Here is a 20,651-nt window from a genome sequence, read left to right as displayed (position 1 = left end):
AAGGTTGGTGCATAAAATGAGAAGGATTGGGCTGGGGGAGACTGTGTGCAAGTGGGAAAGTAACTGGCTCTGTGACAGGAAACAGAGAGTGGTTATTAATGGTACTTATTCTGATTGGTGACTGTTACTAGTGGGGTACCACAGAGGTCCATCTTGGGTCCTGTCCTATTTAATATATTCATTAATGACTTTGCAGAGGGGTTGAATAGTAAAGTAGCAATCTTTGCAGATGATACTAAACTCTGTAAAGCTGTAAACACAATAGAGGACAGTGCACTGTTACAAATGAATCTGAATAGGTTGGAGGTTTGGGCTGGGAAGTGGCAGATGAGGTTCAACACTGATAAATGTAAGGTAATGCACATGGGGAAGAAAAATCCGGGCTGGGATTATGTATTAAATGGGAGCACACTTGGGACGACTGAAGTGGAAAAGGACTTAGGAGTCTTAGTTAACAGTAAATTTAGCTGAAGTGACCAGTGTCGGGCAGCTGCTGCCAAGGCAAATAAAATCAAGGGGTGCATCAATAGGGGCATAGATGCCCATGACAAGAAAATTATTCTACAGCTGTACAAATCACTAGTCAGACCACACATAGAATACTGTGTACAGTACTGGGCACCAGTGTACAAGAAAGATATAGTGGAGCTGGAGAGGGTTCAAAGACGGGCAACCAGAGTAATACGGGGAATGGGAGGACTACAGTACCCAGAAAGATTATCAGAATTAGGGTTATTTAGTTTAGAAAAAAGAAGGCTTAGGGGAGACCTAATAACTATGTATAAATATATCAGGAGACCGTACAGAGATCTCTCCCATGATCTATTTATACCCAGGACTGTATCTATAACAAGGTGGCATCCTCTACATCTAGAGGAAAGAAGGTTTCTACACCAGCACAGATGGGGGTTCTTTACTGTAGGAGCAGGGAGACTGTGGAATTCTCTGCCTGAGGAGGTGGTCATGGTGAACTCTGTAAAAGAGTTCAAAAAGGGGTCTGGATGCATTTTTGGAGAATAATAACATCACTGGTTATGTATACTAGATTTATAGGGACCGAGCGTTGATCCAGGGATTTATTCTGACTGCCATATTTGGAGTCGGGAAGGAATTTTTACCTCTAGTATGAGTTTTTTTTTGCCTTCCTCTGGATCAACTCAGTAGGGACTCATTTGGGTTATAGGTTGAACTTGATGGTCTTTTTCAACCTCATGAACTATGTTACTATGTAACTATATGATGGTGACACCTTCTTTCCTCTAGACATAGAGAAAGCCTCCATATTTTTTTAAAGTTTCTATTTTTGCATTTTTTTCAAGTAATACAAAACATAACATAACAAAATTCTGGGAAGCCACAAAAGCAAAGCCCAGGCAGGGAAATATGCAAGACAACATGCCACAATAGAGCAGCCACTGACCGACATATCAACAATATCACCACATTTTCATGCCCCAAACAGTAGCAGTCACAAATGGTAAATACAAAGGCAAGTACTGAGTGACCCCTAGAGTAACACAGATCCAGCAACCTTAAGACAGACAAACACATTCATACATCATTCATTCCCTGGAATCACCCCTTGCCTTGTCTGTGCCCAAGCCTCCAGCTTCCCCAGATCGCTCTGTTATATTATGTTATCCTCCTCTGTGGTGATAACCTTTCCCAGTTTTAGGTCATCTGCAAATATTAAAATTCTACATTGTAATCCATCTACAAGGTCATTCATAAACATATTGAAAAGAAGTGGGCCCAGAAGTGGCCTTGCGATGCCTCACTTGTCAACCAGCTAGAGTAAGTTCCATTGATTCCAACCTCCCCTTTCTCTGCTACCTATCACTGAGCCAGTGCTAACACATTTACATATATCCTCCCTTTATCCCAGCATCCTCTCTGTATGTATTAACATTTTGTGTGGCACAGTATCAAATGCCTTAGAAAAGTTCAGATATACTACATCCATAGCTTCACCCTGGTCCAAACTATAAATGACCTTTTTATAGAAGCGGGTCAGATTAGTCTGACAGGATCGATCCTGAATAATCCCATGTTGTTGCTGTTGTTGCTACAGATGATAGGATCCTTTTGAGACCCCTTTTTAAATATCGGCACCACATTTGCTAAACACTAGTCCTGTGGACCAATCCCTTTCATTATAGAATCTCTATAATGACAGACCCTTATTCCTTATATTTAAGATACTATAATGACAGGGAATGTTCCACGGAACTGGCGCTTGGCAAATGTTTTATCAATATATAAATAGGGGTCAAAAAGGGATCCTGGGAACTATAGGCCAGTAAGTTTAACATTGCTTCTCTAAGATCAAGTGTAGTACCTTCCTGTTAGTTGGCAGTGTGGAAGACCACCAAGGCAGGATACGGGAACCACACAGAATGGTGCAGGTGTACTAGGGCCGGCTGTATGGCCAGACGGCAGGCCCTGAAGCGACCTGTATCTTCTGGATCTCACCCTAAGGTTCGGGTAAAGGTCGAGGTGCAAAAGTGCCCTGGGAGTGGTGACCCCAGGGTGCCAGAACTCACTTGGAAGTAGCGACCCCACTTGATTGATGGCACACAGCACGCACTTTTTCTCTCACTCTTCAGAGCACTCACCTCTAGAATTCCGGCCTCCTAGCTGTTGATCTGCAGATACATTTTTATAGATTCATCCGGATGTCCGGGCCGTATCACACTGTGCACATCCACTTATTTATTTTATATGTTTTGTCACTGTGCTCATGTTTGTGTTCTTTTTATGTACACTAGTGTTACGCCTAGCGCTCCGGGTCCCCGCTCCTCCCCGGAGCGCTCACGGCGTCTTTCTCCCTGCAGCTCCCCGGTCAGTCCCGCTGACCGGGAGCGCTGCACTGTCATGGCCGTTGGGGATGCGATTCGCACAGCGGGACGCGCCCGCTCGCGAATCGCATCCCAGGTCACTTACCCGTTCCCGTCCCCTGCTGTCATGTGCTGGCGCGCGCGGCTCCGCTCTCTAGGGCGCGCGCGCGCCAGCTCCCTGAGACTTAAAGGGCCAGTGCACCAATGATTGGTGCCTGGCCCAATTAGCTTAATTGGCTTCCACCTGGTCTCTGACTATATCTGACCTCCTCCCATGCACTCCCTTGCCGGATCTTGTTGCCCTTGTGCCTAGTGAAAGCGTTTTGTGTGTCTAAAGCCTGTGTACCAGAACTTCTGCTATCCACCCTGACTACGAACCTTGCCGCCTGCCCCCGACCTTCTGCTACGTCCGACCTTGCTTCTGTCTACTCCCTTGTACCTCGCCTTTCATCAGCAGTCAGAGAGGTGAGCCGTTGCTAGTGGATACGACCTGGTCACTACCGCCGCAGCAAGACCATCCCGCTTTGCGGCGGGCTCTGGTGAAAACCAGTAGTGACTTAGAACCGGTCCACTAGCACGGTCCACGCCAATCCCTCTCTGGCACAGAGGATCCACCTCCTGCCAGCCGGCATCGTGACAGTAGATCCGGCCATGGATCCCGCTGAGGTCCCTCTGCCTTATATCTCTGATATCACCACGGTGATCGCCCAGTAATCCCGACAGATCGCCCATCTAACCCACCAGCTGTCGGAAATGTCCACCATTGTGCACCAACTTCAGTCGCAACTTCAGCAGCAATCATCTCCTCCGCCAGCTCCTGCACCCCTTCCGCAGCGAGTGGCCACTCCTAGCCTCCGCCTGTCCTTGCCGGACAAATTTAATGGGGACTCTAAGTTTTGCCGTGGCTTTCTTTCGCAATGTTCCCTGCACATGGAGATGATGTCGGACCAGTTTCCTACTGAAAGGTCTAAGGTGGCTTTCGTAGTCAGCCTTCTGTCTGGAAAAGCCCTGTCATGGGCCACACCGCTCTGGGACCGCAATGACCCCGTCACTGCCTCTGTACACTCCTTCTTCTCGGAAATTCGAAGTGTCTTTGAGGAACCTGCCCGAGCCTCTTCTGCTGAGACTGCCCTGCTGAACCTGGTCCAGGGTAATTCTTCCGTTGGCGAGTACGCCATACAATTCCGTACTCTTGCTTCTGAACTATCCTGGAATAATGAGGCCCTCTGCGCGACCTTTAAAAAAGGCCTATCCAGCAACATTAAAGATGTTCTGGCCGCACGAGAAACTCCTGCTAACCTGCATGAACTCATTCATCTAGCCACTCGCATTGACATGCGTTTTTCTGAGAGACATCAAGAGCTCCGCCAGGAAAAAGACTTAGATCTCTGGACACCTCTCCCACAGTCTCCACTGCAATCTGCGCCTAGGCCTCCCGCCGAGGAAGCCATGCAAGTGGATCGGTCTCGCCTGACCCTGGAAGAGAGGAATCGCCGTAAGGAAGAGAATCTTTGTCTGTACTGTGCCAGTACCGAACATTTTTTGGTGGATTGCCCTATCCGTCCTCCACGTCTGGGAAACGCACGCTCGCACCCAGCTCTCGTGGGTGTGGCGTCTCTTGATGCTAAGTCGGCTTCTCCACGTCTCACGGTGCCTGTACGGATTTCTACTTCAGCCAGCTCTTCCCTCTCAGCCGTGGCCTGCCTGGACTCTGGTGCCTCTGGGAATTTTATTCGGGAGTCCTTGGTGAATAAATTCCGCATTCCGGTGACCCGTCTTGTCAAGCCACTCCACATTTCCGCGGTCAACGGAGCCAGGTTGGATTGCACCGTACGTTACCGCACGGAGCCCCTCCTAATGTGCATCGGACCTCATCACGAGAAAATTGAATTTTTGGTCCTTACCAATTGCACTTCCGAAATTCTCCTTGGACTACCCTGGCTTCTACACCATTCCCCAACCCTGGACTGGTCCACTGGGGAGATCAAGAGTTGGGGTCCCTCTTGTTCCAAGGACTGCCTTAAACCGGTTCCCAGTACTCCCTGCCGTGACCCTGTGGTTCCTCCTGTATCCGGTCCCCCTAAGGTCGTTAGGGACTCTGCCTGCCACAGAAAATGCCTCTCCCCCCCTCCCAGTCCCTTCAGGCAAGCCTCTGTGTCCCCTCATGGCTCCCGTCCTTGTGTCTCCCTGCCCCGTGCCAAGCTTCACCCTCTGCCCTCCCTCCCCATTCCTACTCCTGCTGTACTGCCTGCCATTGAGGAAACCATCCATTCCTTCCCGGTGTCCTCATCCCAGGGGAGGCAGTCACCGGACAAAAAAAAGGGGAGACCTAAGGGGGGGGGTACTGTTACGCCTAGCGCTCCGGGTCCCCGCTCCTCCCCGGAGCGCTCACGGCGTCTTTCTCCCTGCAGCTCCCCGGTCAGTCCCGCTGACCGGGAGCGCTGCACTGTCATGGCCGTTGGGGATGCGATTCGCACAGCGGGACGCGCCCGCTCGCGAATCGCATCCCAGGTCACTTACCCGTTCCCGTCCCCTGCTGTCATGTGCTGGCGCGCGCGGCTCCGCTCTCTAGGGCGCGCGCGCGCCAGCTCCCTGAGACTTAAAGGGCCAGTGCACCAATGATTGGTGCCTGGCCCAATTAGCTTAATTGGCTTCCACCTGGTCTCTGACTATATCTGACCTCCTCCCATGCACTCCCTTGCCGGATCTTGTTGCCCTTGTGCCTAGTGAAAGCGTTTTGTGTGTCTAAAGCCTGTGTACCAGAACTTCTGCTATCCACCCTGACTACGAACCTTGCCGCCTGCCCCCGACCTTCTGCTACGTCCGACCTTGCTTCTGTCTACTCCCTTGTACCTCGCCTTTCATCAGCAGTCAGAGAGGTGAGCCGTTGCTAGTGGATACGACCTGGTCACTACCGCCGCAGCAAGACCATCCCGCTTTGCGGCGGGCTCTGGTGAAAACCAGTAGTGACTTAGAACCGGTCCACTAGCACGGTCCACGCCAATCCCTCTCTGGCACAGAGGATCCACCTCCTGCCAGCCGGCATCGTGACAACTAGGATTTGGTCAGGGTGCGGTAGCCCTTCTGGGTGTCCCTCCTGCTGGTCTAGGGGAGGTGTGTGTGGCCATCAGGTTCCTTACCTCCCTGCCATGCCCTGTGGCATTCCTGCTTCGGCAGGAATGCTGAACGGGTTTTACTGGTTCCTCTGTGGCAACTTGGTTAACACCTAGTTGTTCGCCAGGAACACTTTTCGGTCCCTGAGTAGCTTCGGCGAAAGGGGACATCGTACCTGGAACCTTGCAGGTGCCTTTTGGCCAGGAGGCGAAGGGTTTAGTTTGTTTGGGGGCCTCTCTCCTGTTGGAGAAGGGCTTGTGATGGACCGCATCCTCGTGCATGTTTTCTTGTGTGAACATTTGAACTCTTTACTTGCACTTGGGTGATTTAAGAGCATGTACCTCGTCATTCAAATTAAAAAAAAATCTGTTCTCAATAAAATATTTGAGGGTTTTCTGAGAGATGCTATTCTGGGGTATCTTAATGAAAATAACAGATCACCAACATGGGTTTATGCATGGTCGGTCCTGTCAAACTAATCTGATCAGCTTCTATAAGGAGGTCAGTTATAGATTGGATCAGGGTGAAGCTGTGGATGTTGTGTGTTTGGACTTTTCTAAGGCATTTGATACTGTGCCACACAAAAGGATGCTGGGACTAGGGGAGGATAGTAGCAACTGGCTCAGTGATAGGGAGAGGATCAATGGAACTTACTCTGGTTGGATGACAGTTACAAGTGAGGTACCACAGGGGTCAGTACTGGGTCAACTTCTTTTTAATATCATTATTAATGACCTTGTAGAGGGATTACAGAGTAGAATTTCTATATTTGCAGATGACACTAAACTAGGTAAGGTGGTCACCACGGAGAAGGATACCATAATATTACAGAAGGATCTGGGAAAGCTGGAGGCTTAGGCACAGACATGGCAAATTAAATTTCATGTGGCTAAATGTAAAGTTATGCATTTGGGTCGTAAAAATAAACTGTAAAATGATGTGCTAAATAATAAGACATTAAGTAAAACTACTAAAGAAAAGGACCTGGGAGTATTGGTGGACAGTAAACTCAACTTTAGTGATCAGTGCCAGGCAGCTGCTGCCAAAGCTAACAAAGTCATGGGCCGTCACACTCCCTCCCATAGACTTGCATTGAGGGGGCGGGGCGTGACCGCGAGCACCGAAGTGGTGCTCGTATCATGTGTGGCAGGTCCCTGCTGCTATCAGTAGCCAGGGACCTGCCGGTAATGGTGGACATCAGCGAACGCGCTGATATGCGCCATTAACTCCTCAGATGCCTTGATCAATACAGATCACGGCATCTGCGGAAGTGCGGTTGGTAAAATGGATGATCGGATTGCCTGTGGCGATCTGATCTTCCATAATGGCGGACGGAGGTCCCCTCACCTGCAACCGTCCATCTCCAGGGGTCTTCTGCTCTGGTCTGAGATCGAGCCACAAACACTGATCAGTGCTATGCCCTATGTATAGCACTAAACATTATTAGTAATCAAATTATTGCTATAAATAGTCCCCTATGGGAACTATTAAGGTGTTAAAAAAAAAAAAAAAAGGAAAAAAAAGGGAAAAAAATTGGAAAAATCCCCTCCCCCAATAAAAATGTAAGTCATCCCTTTTTTCCATTTTACCCCCAGAAAGTGTAAAAAAAATAAATTAATAAACATATTTTGTATCGCTGCGTGCTTAAATGTCTGAACTATCAAAATATAATGTTATTGATCCTGTACGGTGAACAGCGTAAACGCAAAAATAAGTCAAAAATTGATGCTCTTTTGTTACATAATATTCCCCCCAATTTTTTTTTTATTAATTAAAAGTTTCATATATGCAAATGTGGTATCAATAAAAAGTAAAGGTCATGGTGCAAAAAATGAGCCCCATACAGCCACTTATACGGAAAAATTAAAAAGGTATAGGTCGTCAAAATAGAGAAATTTTAAATGCACTAATTTGGTTAAAAAGTTTGAGATTTTTTTTAAAGAGGTACAATAATAGAAAAGTATGTAATTATGGGTATCATTTTAATCGTATTGACCCACAAAATAAAGAAAACATGTAATTTTTACCGTAAATTGTACAGCATGAAAACGAAACCTTCCAAAATTAGCAAAATTGCCGTTTTCTTATCAATTTCCCCACATAAATAGTATTTTTTTTATTTAATCATGAAATTTATGGTAAAATGAGTGATGGTATTACAAATGACAACTGATTGCCCAAAAACAAGCCCTCAGCCCTCATACTCATCTGTTGATGGAAATATAAAAGAATTATGAATTTTAGAAGGTGAGGAGGAAAAAAAAATGCAAAAATAAAACTGGCTGCGTCCTTAAAGGCATACTCTGCTACTCAGCGTTTGGAACGCCCCCTCCCATAGACTTGCATTGAGAGGGGCGGAGCATGATGCCATGAGGGGCTGGGCTATTACGTCACAAGTTCCAGTTGCCGGCTCTAGCGTTCATAACAGTTTGAAACGCTGATCAGCGGAGTACCCCTTTGAAGTCAAAATGGGCTGTGTCCTTAAGGGGTTAATTGCAGTTATTAAATACAACATCAGGACCAGATTATAAATGGAGGACACAAATAAAGGAAATACTGTGGCTTCTCTTTCTCTATATATATTTATTGCTTTATATCGCAATTAAAAACCTGAATGTGTGAACAAACCCTTAACCCATAAAACTAAAAAATAATTATTTTGTCCTCAAGTCCATGTTAAACATATACACATGTCCTCTTCTTTAAATGATATGTAGTGCCCATGAATATAATTATTAAACTGTGTGCTGGCTGTAGTGGTGTTTTTTTCTTATTAGAGGGCTTTGGCTGGATCCCCATTACACTATGCAATCTGACAGAAAACTGTGGATGCATATTACACTGTTGTATTGCTAGATACCTCTTGACATCATATGATAACCAAAGAAACAGAAAGAAGTCCCACAGACGACACACAAAGTACATTTAATATGTTTTACTTACACCACTATCACTCTGAAAGAAAAAAATAAATACATTATTTAAAAACAATGCAGCTAGCAGTGAATCTTGATAATCAGACAAATGTAACACAATATTAGATAAGTTGGAGGCAAACTCTTGGCAGTCCCCACCAATCAGCTGTTTGGAGAACACCCTGGGGTGAGCACTCTTCATTGTTTAAATGGGTCTGTGGCCATGTAATGTGGTACTTTTAGTAGTGGCGGTGCTTGGTATTGCATCTTTCTCTTATTCACAAGCTCAATTGCCTTCTCGAAACACCTCATTTGCAAGGGTTTCGAGAAATAGAACCCAACCAATTCAACATTACTACTCTATCCTAAGAATAGACCATCAGTTTGATGAATCCTGATAACCCCTTTAAGTAAGCATTTTAACAACCATCCACAACAGAAAAGGGGTTGCAAACTGTACAGGAGACAACAACCAAATTGTCTGAAGTATTTACAGAACAAACTCATCTAAATAACCTTCTGTTAAGTAGTTACTACTTCAACAATTGTATTAATATTTTGTGAAAAGTTACTAGAAAGTATGAGCACGATTGGATCTAAGACAATACTGACAATAAAAATCTGATTTCAATTAAATAAAATACAATAACCAAACATGTAATAAAAAAAAAAGAACAAGGATCTTCTAAAAGTGGATATTAGTTCTGTATTTTCTAGTGTCATACCTGTGTTAGAATGATGTTATCAAATAACTGCAGTGTTTCTGACTGATCTTTAGTAATGTCAGCATTAGCATTCATACCAAAAATCTCAGGAGAAGAGTTCAGAGGGAGGGTCTTTGTATATTCAATATAATGGTTGTACTAGAAGGAGAAAAAAAGTACTGTTAAAAAAGGGTCAGAACTTCAATTTATATTTATGAGACTTAAGCTACCTTAAAACCATTATCATCTTCATATTATCTTCAGAATCTTGTAAGAAAAGTACAGGACATGGCAAAGACACATAATCTGCACTAAAGGGTTTAAGGACGAACAGTAAACTATGGAGTAGACTTCTTCCTCCTCTTTTGTGAATCTGGGTAATTGATCTAAATAATTGAGTATATGTTACTATATTTGGGTAATGTGATCTAGTTGCTGGGTGTAAATCATTCCTGAACATTTTAAATCAGAAAATAACCTATAGCTGTTTCATTCACTGACAACCTAAGTCTAAGGGCATTTTATCTGCCTCAAATTTCATCTCTGTACAGCTAAAAGCTTTCTGGTTGAGTGAACCAAATGGTTACTATTGCAACACCATTCAATCACTGCATAACAAAGTCGAAATTTTTGGGGGGATTAATGGACTTGTGGGCTAGAAACGAAATTTGCAATGATGCCTGACATGCTGTGCAAAGCCATCTGCTCTCTTTTTTCTCATTATAGGCACTGGTAAGTGATATGTATATATTCTGCTTACACTGGCAAGAGGGCATACACAGGGTGGTCCTGAATTCCACATGACTGGAATACTAGTTCAATAACTTCCATAAAAGCTATATACTTAAAGGGGTTATCCAGGAAAAAACTTTTTTTTATATATCAACTGGCTCCAGAAAGTTAAACAGATTTGTAAATTACTTCTATTAAAAAATATTAATCCTTTCAGTACTTATGAGCTTCTGAAGTTAAGGTTGTTCTTTTAAGAGTACAAGAAGTTTGCTATGGGCATTTGCTTCTAAACTGGGCAGTTCCCGAGACACGTGTCATCAGAGAGAACTTAGACAGAAAAGAACAACCTTAACTTCAGAAGCTCATTAGTACTGAAAGGATTAAGATTTTTTTAATAGAAGTAATTTACAAATCTGTTTAAATTTCTGGAGCCAGTTGATTTTTTCCTGGATAACCCCATTCCATCCATTGCTTGGAGAAGCGCCCCGGCAATTGAAGTCCCAATTTCCTCCTGTTGGAGTCCTACTGTGGTTTCTATGTTTGCACTGATGTTCCTACCTGAATAATTGGATGGGACACAAGTCTGCTGACCATTACAACATACCCATACACTTTCAGAGGTGTTGTGCTCTTAGCATAACACCCTCTGGAAAGGGGCCAATTTCTCCTTCCTCCATTTATTCAACTTGCCCATACGGTTGTCACTAGGTGCGCTCCTGTGCTTTTCTTTTTCGTGTTTATAGTTCCATAACTTTTCTCACTTGTAAGGAGCTCTTTTAAGTTAACAGCTATACAATACATCAGAAAAATCATACTTCCGTAGAAAAAAATATATTATGTCAAAATGCTAAAAAGTTTTAACACTAAATAGGTTTTAAAAAGAACAAATGTTGTACTAAATTTTATAAATGAAATAATTAATAGTTAGTGTAAATGATGGCATGATATGCATGCAATAGTATTTACAGTATGCTACAAAATAAAAGGGAATCTGGATAGCTGGGTATAAAAGCAAACGGTACCTTTCCTAGAGCTGATAGTGGTTGCCAAACTTAATTTGTCTTCCCATTCTCTAGCCAAATGTCAAAGAGGTGGGGCCAAGCTACTCAACTGCCACATCCTGGCATACCTTCTCACTTGTCCTTAGCTCCCAGACCATCTTGATTAATGTACAGGGCTCTGTATGTCAGTCAAGGAAGGGATGGAAGATGAGGGTGAGCGAAGATGCATGCCAGGCTTGAGCAGGCTAGCTCCATCTCCTTGACACTAACCACTATCCAATATTGTCTGCAGCTCTTAGCAGCAAATACGGCTGACAGATTTTCTTTAAAAACATACAAGATAGCAGAAATACATTTATATTGATTGCAAAATGTTGCACATGGATTTTACTACAGCTTTGAAGGAGGAAAATCAGCTGTGTATGGACCTATGCTTAAAATAATTTGATACTAAAGCCTACTAAAAGCTAATGATATGTTGGTCAGTATAAAATACACTGTTATCTATAACTGTTGTTTTTTTTAACGTTTTATAATATTTTCTCACATCTCCATCTGAAGGTGCATAGTAAATGTAGCTTGAGTCGAATGTGTAATTTTCATTTTCAATTATTTCTGGGCTATAGAATTTATTCAGAATGCTTCGAAGTGTCCTACGATCCCAGTCATCAGTCACTCTTCCTCCGTAGTTACACTCGCCTGTCATGTATCTTACAGCATCATATGGTACCTCCTGTAAAAACAAGGACAAACATTATAGGAATGTCAGGAATATCTATGACTTACAGTAACCCTGCTGCCACTGTATTGCAGCTATCCCCTTGTAGATTGATAGTCGTTATGGGCAGGGCCCTGTATCCCTTAATACACTGTAAGTCTGCGATTTGCTGTGTAGAACGTTCACTGTACCTGCATTTGCGTCATGTATTTTTATCAAAGTGCCCTGGAGGCAATGGTGAAATATAAATAAATAATTATGATAATAAAGATTACACAGCAGTTAAGACCCTATTGTGCAGTAAAATGCCTCCAAAAAGGCATGAATACATCACTATGGCCTAATGTCTTATAACACCTCAGATTTTTGCTGACCACACATGATGGCAATAGCTTACAGTGGTGTAATTAAGTAATTAAGCTATAATGCACGATCAACAAACAAAAATTCTCTCTCATCCTTACATCATATTGATTTAGAAACATATGTAACTGTTGAACACTAATTCTCATGTCCGTCTCATTAAATTCATAAGGAATATTCCATCCCAGTGGGCCAAATTTCCTTCTTTCTTGAACCAGTGCATGAAAGAAACACAATCCATAAAGTAGTTTCTTGAACTCCGGCTATAACAAAAAAATGTAAATACAAAATTAAAAAGGAGCCTTTTCCACATTAAATAGTACAGACACAGGTCATTATTCAGTAGAAGACAAAAATGTGCACAATTTGGCCAAAGCCACCTACGAAGCAAGCTGTGATTGGTTGCTATGGGAATATTACAGTTTTTGTCGTCCACTGATTGAAAATCTGGGCCATATTCTTTACAGCAATATGTAATGCTAGAATTATATACTTAAGCATTTAAAAAACTATTAACTATCCACAGGACAGGGGACAAGTGTAGAACGGGGCCTGTCTGGGATCACTGCAACCTCAAGAATGGGGCCCTGTGTATTCGGGGCCCCATTCTGGAGAATGGAGGGGTTCAACACTTATCCTCTATCCTGTCTTTTTTAAACATGGAATTACTTCTTTAAAAGGATAGTTTTGGGGATTACTTTAACAATTAAATGTGCTCAGTGTACCAATCTAATATAAATAACCCTGTACTCATCTGCTGCTGAAACCCCGCTTATGCTGTTTCACTGCTGCAAGGCCATGTTGTCAGACTTCCTCTTCACTGTCTTGACATACAGGAAATGCTAACTAACAGTAGCCTAAGTGGTCCAGCACTGTGGCGACCATCAGAATTGTACTAGGAGGGGATCAGCAGCAGGTGGGTACAGGGTTCTTTTTATTATTTTTTTTTATTTGTTTTCTTAAGCCAGACAGGAACAAAATTCCCCTTTAGGGTAGGTTCACATGGAGCGCTTCCACAGCATATTTCACGCTGAAGATGCACCGATGGCAGTCACAAGAGCGAGCTCCCTGTTGTGACCGGATAGCTCCATGTGTCCGGTAGTAGCGGCGGATTTCCCGCTGTCGACACAGTGCCTGCTCGTAGCAGATGTGCAGCTGAAAATCTACAACTACGAGCAGAAAAGTAGAGCTACCTGGCTGCAGTAGGGAGCTTGCTCTTGTGACTGCCATTGGCGCATCCACAGCGTGAAATAAGCTGCGGATGCAGTCCGCGTGACCCTACCCTTAAGGATACTGGTCTGTCAGAAATATATTCTAAGTGAGATTACCAAAACCTGATAAACATTTTGCCGTTCTGTTATTTTGTTATTCCTTATCATTTACAAAAACAAAAATAACCAAGAATGCCTGAGAAAAGCACGATTATTTGCAAGACTAAAAACTAGACATGATAATTATGTTATGGTTATGATTGGACGAGACACAAATCACACCATAAGCATATTGGTTATCCTATCTGAATGGCTCCCAGCCCTACTCTATAGATTTAAGTAAATCCATATCCTGATCTGTACAGTACCCTTATATTGCACCCATAGCAGTCTATGCAATTCTTCTCTACTGCTGTATGTCACCTATTTACAAAGGCTTTTGACTGCATAAATGCAACAGAAAAAAGAATGTGCCATGCACCACATTGAGCATTTATTTTAGGAAAATATTCCCTGTGATTCAGCAACTTTCAAAGGCACCACACTACCACACAGTAGCACATGGAATGCTAATGAAAAGAATAGGGTTGCATGTATTCTCTGTTCCCCTGTACTGTCTCCTGTATAAGACCTTATTTTAATGAGAGCTTGCAAGTCTAAAAAAAAGCAGCATATAAGTTGAAATATATGGCTCCATTAAAAGCCACTCCTCACTGTTAGATAAATATATATTATGTACTGTAAATGAATATGAAGGCCTGTACATACAGTGGGAATCAAAAGTTTGGGCACCCCAGGTAAACATTTGTATTAATGTGCATAAAGAAGCCAAGGAAAGATGGAAAAATCTCCAAAAGGCATCAAATTACAGATTAGACATTCTTATAATATGTCAACAAAAGTTAGATTTTATTTCCATCATTTACACTTTCAAAATAGCAGAAAAAAATGGCATCTGCAAAAGTTTGGGTACCATGCAGAGTTAATATCTTGAACTGCCCCCTTTGGCAAGTATCACAGCTTGTAAATGCTTTTTGTAGCCAGCCAAGGGTCTTTCAATTCTTGTTTGAGGTATCTTTGCCCATTCAACCTTACAAAAGTCTTCCAGTTCTTTGAGATTTCTGGGCTGTCTGTCACGCACTGCTCCTTTAAGGTCTAGCCATAGATTTTCAATTATGTTGAGGTCAGGAGATTGTGAAGGCCATGGCAAAACCTTCAGTTTACATCACTTGATGTAATCCCCCATGGATTTCGAGGTGTGTTTAGGATCATTATCCATTTGTAGAAGCCATCCTCTCTTTAACTTCAGCTTTTTCACAGATGGCATCAAGTTAGCATCCAAAATTTGCTGAAATTTTATTGAATACATTTTTCCTTCTACTCGTGAGATGTTCCCTGTGCCACTGGCTGCAATACAACCCCAAAGCATGATTGATCCACCCCCATGCTTAACCGTTGGACAGAGGTTCTTTTCATTAAATTCTGTTCCCCTTCTTCTCCAAACGTAGCTTTTCTCATCCTGGCCAAAAAGTTAAATTTTAACCTCATAGGTCCACAGAACTTGTTTTCAAAATGCATCAGGCTTGTCTATATGTTCATTTGAAAAGTTCAAACGCTGATTTTTGTGGTGAGGACGTAGAAGAGGTTTTCTTCTGATGACTCTTCCGTGAAGACCATATTTGTACAAGTATCTCTTTATAGTGGAATAGTGTACCACAACTCCAGTTTCTGCCAGATCTTTCTGGAGGGATTGTGTAGTCAAACATGGGTTTTGAATAGTTTTTCTCACAATCATGCGAGCTGTTCTGTCTGATATTTTTATTGGTCTTCCAGATCTTTAACTTCCACTGTTCCTGATGACTGCTATTTCTTAACTACATTCCGAACAGAGGATATTGACATCTGAAAATGTTTTGCTATCTTCTTATAGCCTTCTCCAGCTTTGTGAGCGTTAACTTTTTCCAGTTGCTTAGAAGAACCCATGGTGCTGATTGTTGGAGCAAGGTCAGATGAGTCTGGGCATTTAAAACCTTTGAGATTGACATCACCTGGTCTTTCCAAATGATGATTGAGAACAATCCATGACACTGGCAGGTCTCAGCTTTGCAAAGGGGGCAGTGCATGCTATAAATTCTGCAGAGGGCCCAAACTTTTGCAGATGCCATTTTTTTGTTTTCTGTTATTTTGAAAGTGTAAATGATGGAAATAAAATCTAACTTTTGTTGACATATTATAAGAATGTCTAATCTGTAATTTGATGCCTTTTGGAGATTTTTCCATCTTTCCTTGGCTTCTTTATGCACATTAATACAACTTTTTACTTGGGGTGCCCAAACTTTTGATCCCCACTGTGAGCTTTCTTTGGGACATGCAATTTGGGTGCTGCTAAGCAAAAGAACTAGTTAAAGGGGTTGTCCCGATTAGGGTGGTCATCTCTTCAGGATTTTTATCTCTTGGTGAGAGGGGAAAGTGGTTAAAAAAAAACTGTTTCTGTCCCACATCACAAAGTCAACCCATTGACTTTAACCTCTTCAGGACGCCGGGCGTATGCATACGCCCTGCATCCCGAGTCCTTAAGGACGTGGGGCGTATGCATACCCCCGTGGGAATTCTGGTCCCCGCCGCTAGCTGGTTGGGGACCGGGATGCCTGCTGAAATCATTCAGCAGGCATCCCGGCACATCGCTGAGGGGTTCCTGAGACCCCCCATGTCGGCGATCGCAGAAAATCGCATGTCAATTCAGACATGCGATTTTCTGCTATTCCAGGCTGATCGGGTCTCTGGTGACCCGATCACCCCGAAAATAGGGATGATCGGAGCTGTCAGTGACAGCCCCGATCATCCTGTGGGATAGGAGCGAGGTCGCGGTGCTGAGATCTCCTCCTATCCCCTGCCATTGGTCAGAACTGATTCTGACCAATGGCAGCGCAGGACAGTGGGTTGCCATGGCAACCCCCTGTTCTGCCCACCCCTGGATTTCGGGCAAAACGGGGGGAGAACATGTAGACCGGTACCTTACCTGAAGATGGCGTGGGGACCGCAGATCATCGCTGGAGACTGCAGAGATCCCGGCTCAGGTAGGGAAACGACGGTGGGGGGGGAAAATGAAAGTGAAAGTAAAGCTATCTTTACTGTGGTAACCACTAGGAAGGCAGAACTGCAGCTCCCAGCATGCCCAGCTGGGAGTTGTAGTTTTGCAACATCTGGAGGGTCACAGTTTGGAGACCACTGTTACATTGGTGCCCAAACGGTAGCCCTCCAGATGTTGCCAAACTACAACTCTCAGCATGCCTAGACTGCCCAGGCATGCTGGAAGTTGTAGTTCTGTAACATCTGTCCCTTCAGATTTTGCAATTTTCATGACATTTTTGAAAATTGCTGCTCTACTTTGAAGCCCTCTAATTTTTTCAAAAAGTAAAAATATGTCCATTTTATGATGCCAACAGTCAGTGTGTGCTTCACTCCCCACTCATTCTAGTGATCAGTCGGGGTCTGAGGGTTTGATCAAAACTTTTGACTTGTCTATAGGACTTTTTAAAGAGACAAGTACACTTTAATCTCCCCTGTTCGCAACTCCTTCAAATAACTATAATCGGAATCTTAAATTTACACTTAAGTGTAACAACATTATTTAACAAATATTGTAACAATGTAACAACATTATTTAACAAATATAGTTAACTAATCGACATTACATATAATTACAAGAAGTGGCATTTCATGTTTCTAAGCCAAATAATATGTGTTTAAGCAGTGGGTTACAGTATACATAAAATAAAACTACTGCTGGTGGCCAATCTAATAAATATTACTAACAAGCTTTTTGCAGCTACTGAAAAACTCAGGATCAGAGATGGGATCCATCAGGTATGAGCGGATAATGTTAGAACGCAAGCCTTTGGGTGCCTCATTTGTCATTTTCACTCCATTCTGCAGTACAGAGACAGGGAAATTTGGTGATGGATAACTTGTAAGCCAGAGGCGAAAATCTGGATGTGTAGTCTCAGGATTCAGCTCCTGTGAAACGACAAAACATTAAAATATAAACATACACTGCAATCCAAATTCAACATGTCATGAATATTTAATGCTAGTTATAAACTGCACAAGATGATGTCTTATTAACTTGCATTTTCCTCACTGAGTTGACAAAAAAAAAACATAAAAAGTAAAATTCTCTAGGCTAAGGTTGTGCAAAGTAGGCTCAATCTACAGTCTTTCATGAATTGGGCTAATACATAAGTCTTCAGTTTTTAATATAATTCACACACTTTTTCCAAAATTTTGGCCTTAATAATGATAACTTTTTGGCTCTTTTTTTCCTCATATTGTCTTCTTTTATCTAGTAAGAAACATATTTTAACCCCTTAAGGACCAAGCGTTTTTCCGTTTTTGCACTTTCGTATTTTCCTCCTTATAACCCTTTCAATTTTGCACCTAAAAATCCATATGATGTTTTTGTTTTTTTTGCACCACCCACATCAGTCATTTTACCCAAGAAATCTACGGCAAAATGGAAAAAAATCATTGTGCGACAAAAGTGAAGAAAAAAACGCCATTTTGTAACATTTGGGGGCTTCCGTTTCTATGCAGTACATTTTTCGGTAAAAATGACACCTTAACTTTATTCTGTAGGTCCATATGATTAAAATGATACCCTACTAATATAGGTTTGACTTTTGTCGTACTTCTGGAAAAAATCATAACTACAAGCACGAAAATTAATACATCTAAAATTGTCATCGTTTGAACCCTATTACCTTTTTTAATTTTCCGCATACGGGGCGGTATGAGGGCTCATTTTATGTGCCGTGATCTGAAGTTTTTATCGGTATCATTTTTGTTTTGATCTGACTTTTTTATGGTATAAAAAGTGACCAAAAATACACTATTTTGGACTTTGGATTTTTTTTTGCATGTACGCCATTAATCGTGTGGTTTATTAAGGATATATTTTTATAGTTCGGACATTTACACACGTGGCAATACCAAATATGTTTATTTTTATTTACACAGTTTTTTTTAAATGGGAAAAGGGGGGTGATTTACATTTTTATTAGGGAAGGGGTTGAATTCGATTGCAGGCACTGTTCAATGCATTGCCATAGGAATGCATTGATCAGTGTTTTCTGTGCTTGATTGCTCAAGCCTGGATTTCAGGCTTGGAGCAATAAAACACAGATCGGACAGCCGGGAATAAGGTAAGGCACCTCCCGCTGTTCTCTCAGCTGTTTGGGATGCCACAATTTTACGGCGGCGGTCCCAAACAGCTCTGCTGAGCTAGCCGTATGGATTTCTCCCATTTCTAAAGGGTTATTACCAGACATCAGCCCGATCGGCGATCTCCGGTATTAGCCGCGAGTCCTGGTTGCTGATAGCAACCAGGACCCAGCAGTTACGAAGTGCGCTCAGCTTCTGAGCGCGCTTCACAGATCGGGAGCTGGCCACGTCCGTAGTCATTAAGGGGTTAAGGCACCATTTGCTACATTTACATTAGTGTGCTATTTATTAACATGGGGAAACATAGATCATTTTTTTTAAAGATATTCATACTAAATAACCTGATAAGTTAATTGTGCAGTTAATTACATTTTTATTTGTTGTTTTGTAATGTATGCATAACAAACATCATCATAAAAAAACATGGTGTTTAATGTATGGTATATTTTTTTACTATTTTAATTTAAAAAAATTGATCCTATTAATGGATTAATATTCTGGACCATTGACTTAGAATAGTAATGTCTTAGTACACACCATTATGCTCTGTGTAGTTATTACACAGACTATTGCTAGGACTTGGTTTGACCTATACCTTGAAAGGAAACCAGGTCTTACTGTATAGGGTTAGGGCCCTATTACACGGGTGTTTATCGGCTGAACAGGCCAATATCACCCTGTGTAATTTAAGACGGCTAATTGTAGCAAAAGGCCACAAGAGTGATCTAGCGATCAATTGTGTGGTCCACCTTACCCAATGCTAGAGCCCTGAAAAGGCTATGTAAACAACTTCAGTCTTATAGGGCCTTTAAACTATCACAGTAAGACCTAGTTTCCTTTCAAGTTCTAGGTCAAACCAAGCCCTAGCAATAGTCTGTGTAATAATAACAAAGAGCATAATGGTGTGTACTAAGGCATTACTATTCTAAGTCAATGGTCCAGAATATTAATCCATTAATAGGATTGAAGGTTGCTTTACCTTTATGTTACAGCTGGAGGGAAACAGTCATTTGCAGCAAGCCCGCTCCAGGGTATGCTTGGGACACCTCTAAAGGACTTATTATGCAAAATGTTATGTTCTAGATAACGCCAAACCTGGCTGTTTTTCCCCATAGATATTGTAGTTAATAGTTACCATGGTATCTAGGTGGTTAGACAAAAGAGTGTGCTCTGTCTGTTAACCAATCAGTATATATATATATATATATATATATATATATATTTATTTATATTTACTTTTTTATTATTTATATGCCACTAACAAAGTATGCAGTTCTGCACCAAAATTATTCCTGTCCCCAAAAAGGGGTAAGTGGAGGGGTAAGTGGACTTTTGGCGTTCGGTCACCTTCATTTCCCCGTTCTGCCCCGCCTATTGTGGGTGGGCAGGACGGGGAAAACGAAAGTAAACCCCTCCGCCCCCGATCTGCTATTGTTGGTCGCGTCTAGACCACCAATAGCAGGGATAGGACAGGTGGCACCTCTGCCACCTCACTCCTATGCCTTCAGGGGGATCATAGTTGTCTTAGACAACCGCGATCCCCCTTATATTCTGGGTCACCATAGACCCGTAATGACCCGTAATCGGCGCAAATCACAAGTGTGAATTCACTTGAGATTTGCGCCGATCACCGACATAGGGGGGGTCTAATGACCCCCCCTGGGCATTTTCACGGGGTGCCTGCTGATAGATATCAGCAGTCACCCCGGTCCGGTCCCCTCCCGGCGGGGACCAAAATTCCCACGGGCGTATGGATACGCCCTTTGTCCTTAAGTACCAGGACGAGAGGGCGTATGCATACGCCCTTCGTTCCCAACAGGTTAAATGGGCTCACTA

At 42.7% G+C, this 20,651-nt stretch overlaps 1 protein-coding gene across 1 annotated transcript in view; it reads right to left on the bottom strand.

Moving 5' to 3' along the window:
* The window catches only part of DNAH7 (dynein axonemal heavy chain 7), a 531,149-nt gene that overhangs the window by 61,667 nt on the left and 448,831 nt on the right, over positions 1-20,651 (bottom strand). The window contains exons 56-59 of the mRNA XM_056535765.1: positions 17,412-17,612; positions 12,486-12,647; positions 11,851-12,036; positions 9,592-9,729 (exon numbers count right to left, since the gene is read on the bottom strand). Of these exons, the coding sequence (XP_056391740.1) occupies positions 9,592-9,729; positions 11,851-12,036; positions 12,486-12,647; positions 17,412-17,612 (687 nt within the window). The remainder of the gene's footprint in view (positions 1-9,591; positions 9,730-11,850; positions 12,037-12,485; positions 12,648-17,411; positions 17,613-20,651) is intronic.

The sequence above is a fragment of the Hyla sarda genome, chromosome 8, assembly GCF_029499605.1.
Source record: "Hyla sarda isolate aHylSar1 chromosome 8, aHylSar1.hap1, whole genome shotgun sequence".
NCBI classification, from domain to species: domain Eukaryota; kingdom Metazoa; phylum Chordata; class Amphibia; order Anura; family Hylidae; genus Hyla; species Hyla sarda.
This window is presented reverse-complemented; position numbering and strand designations above follow the sequence as displayed.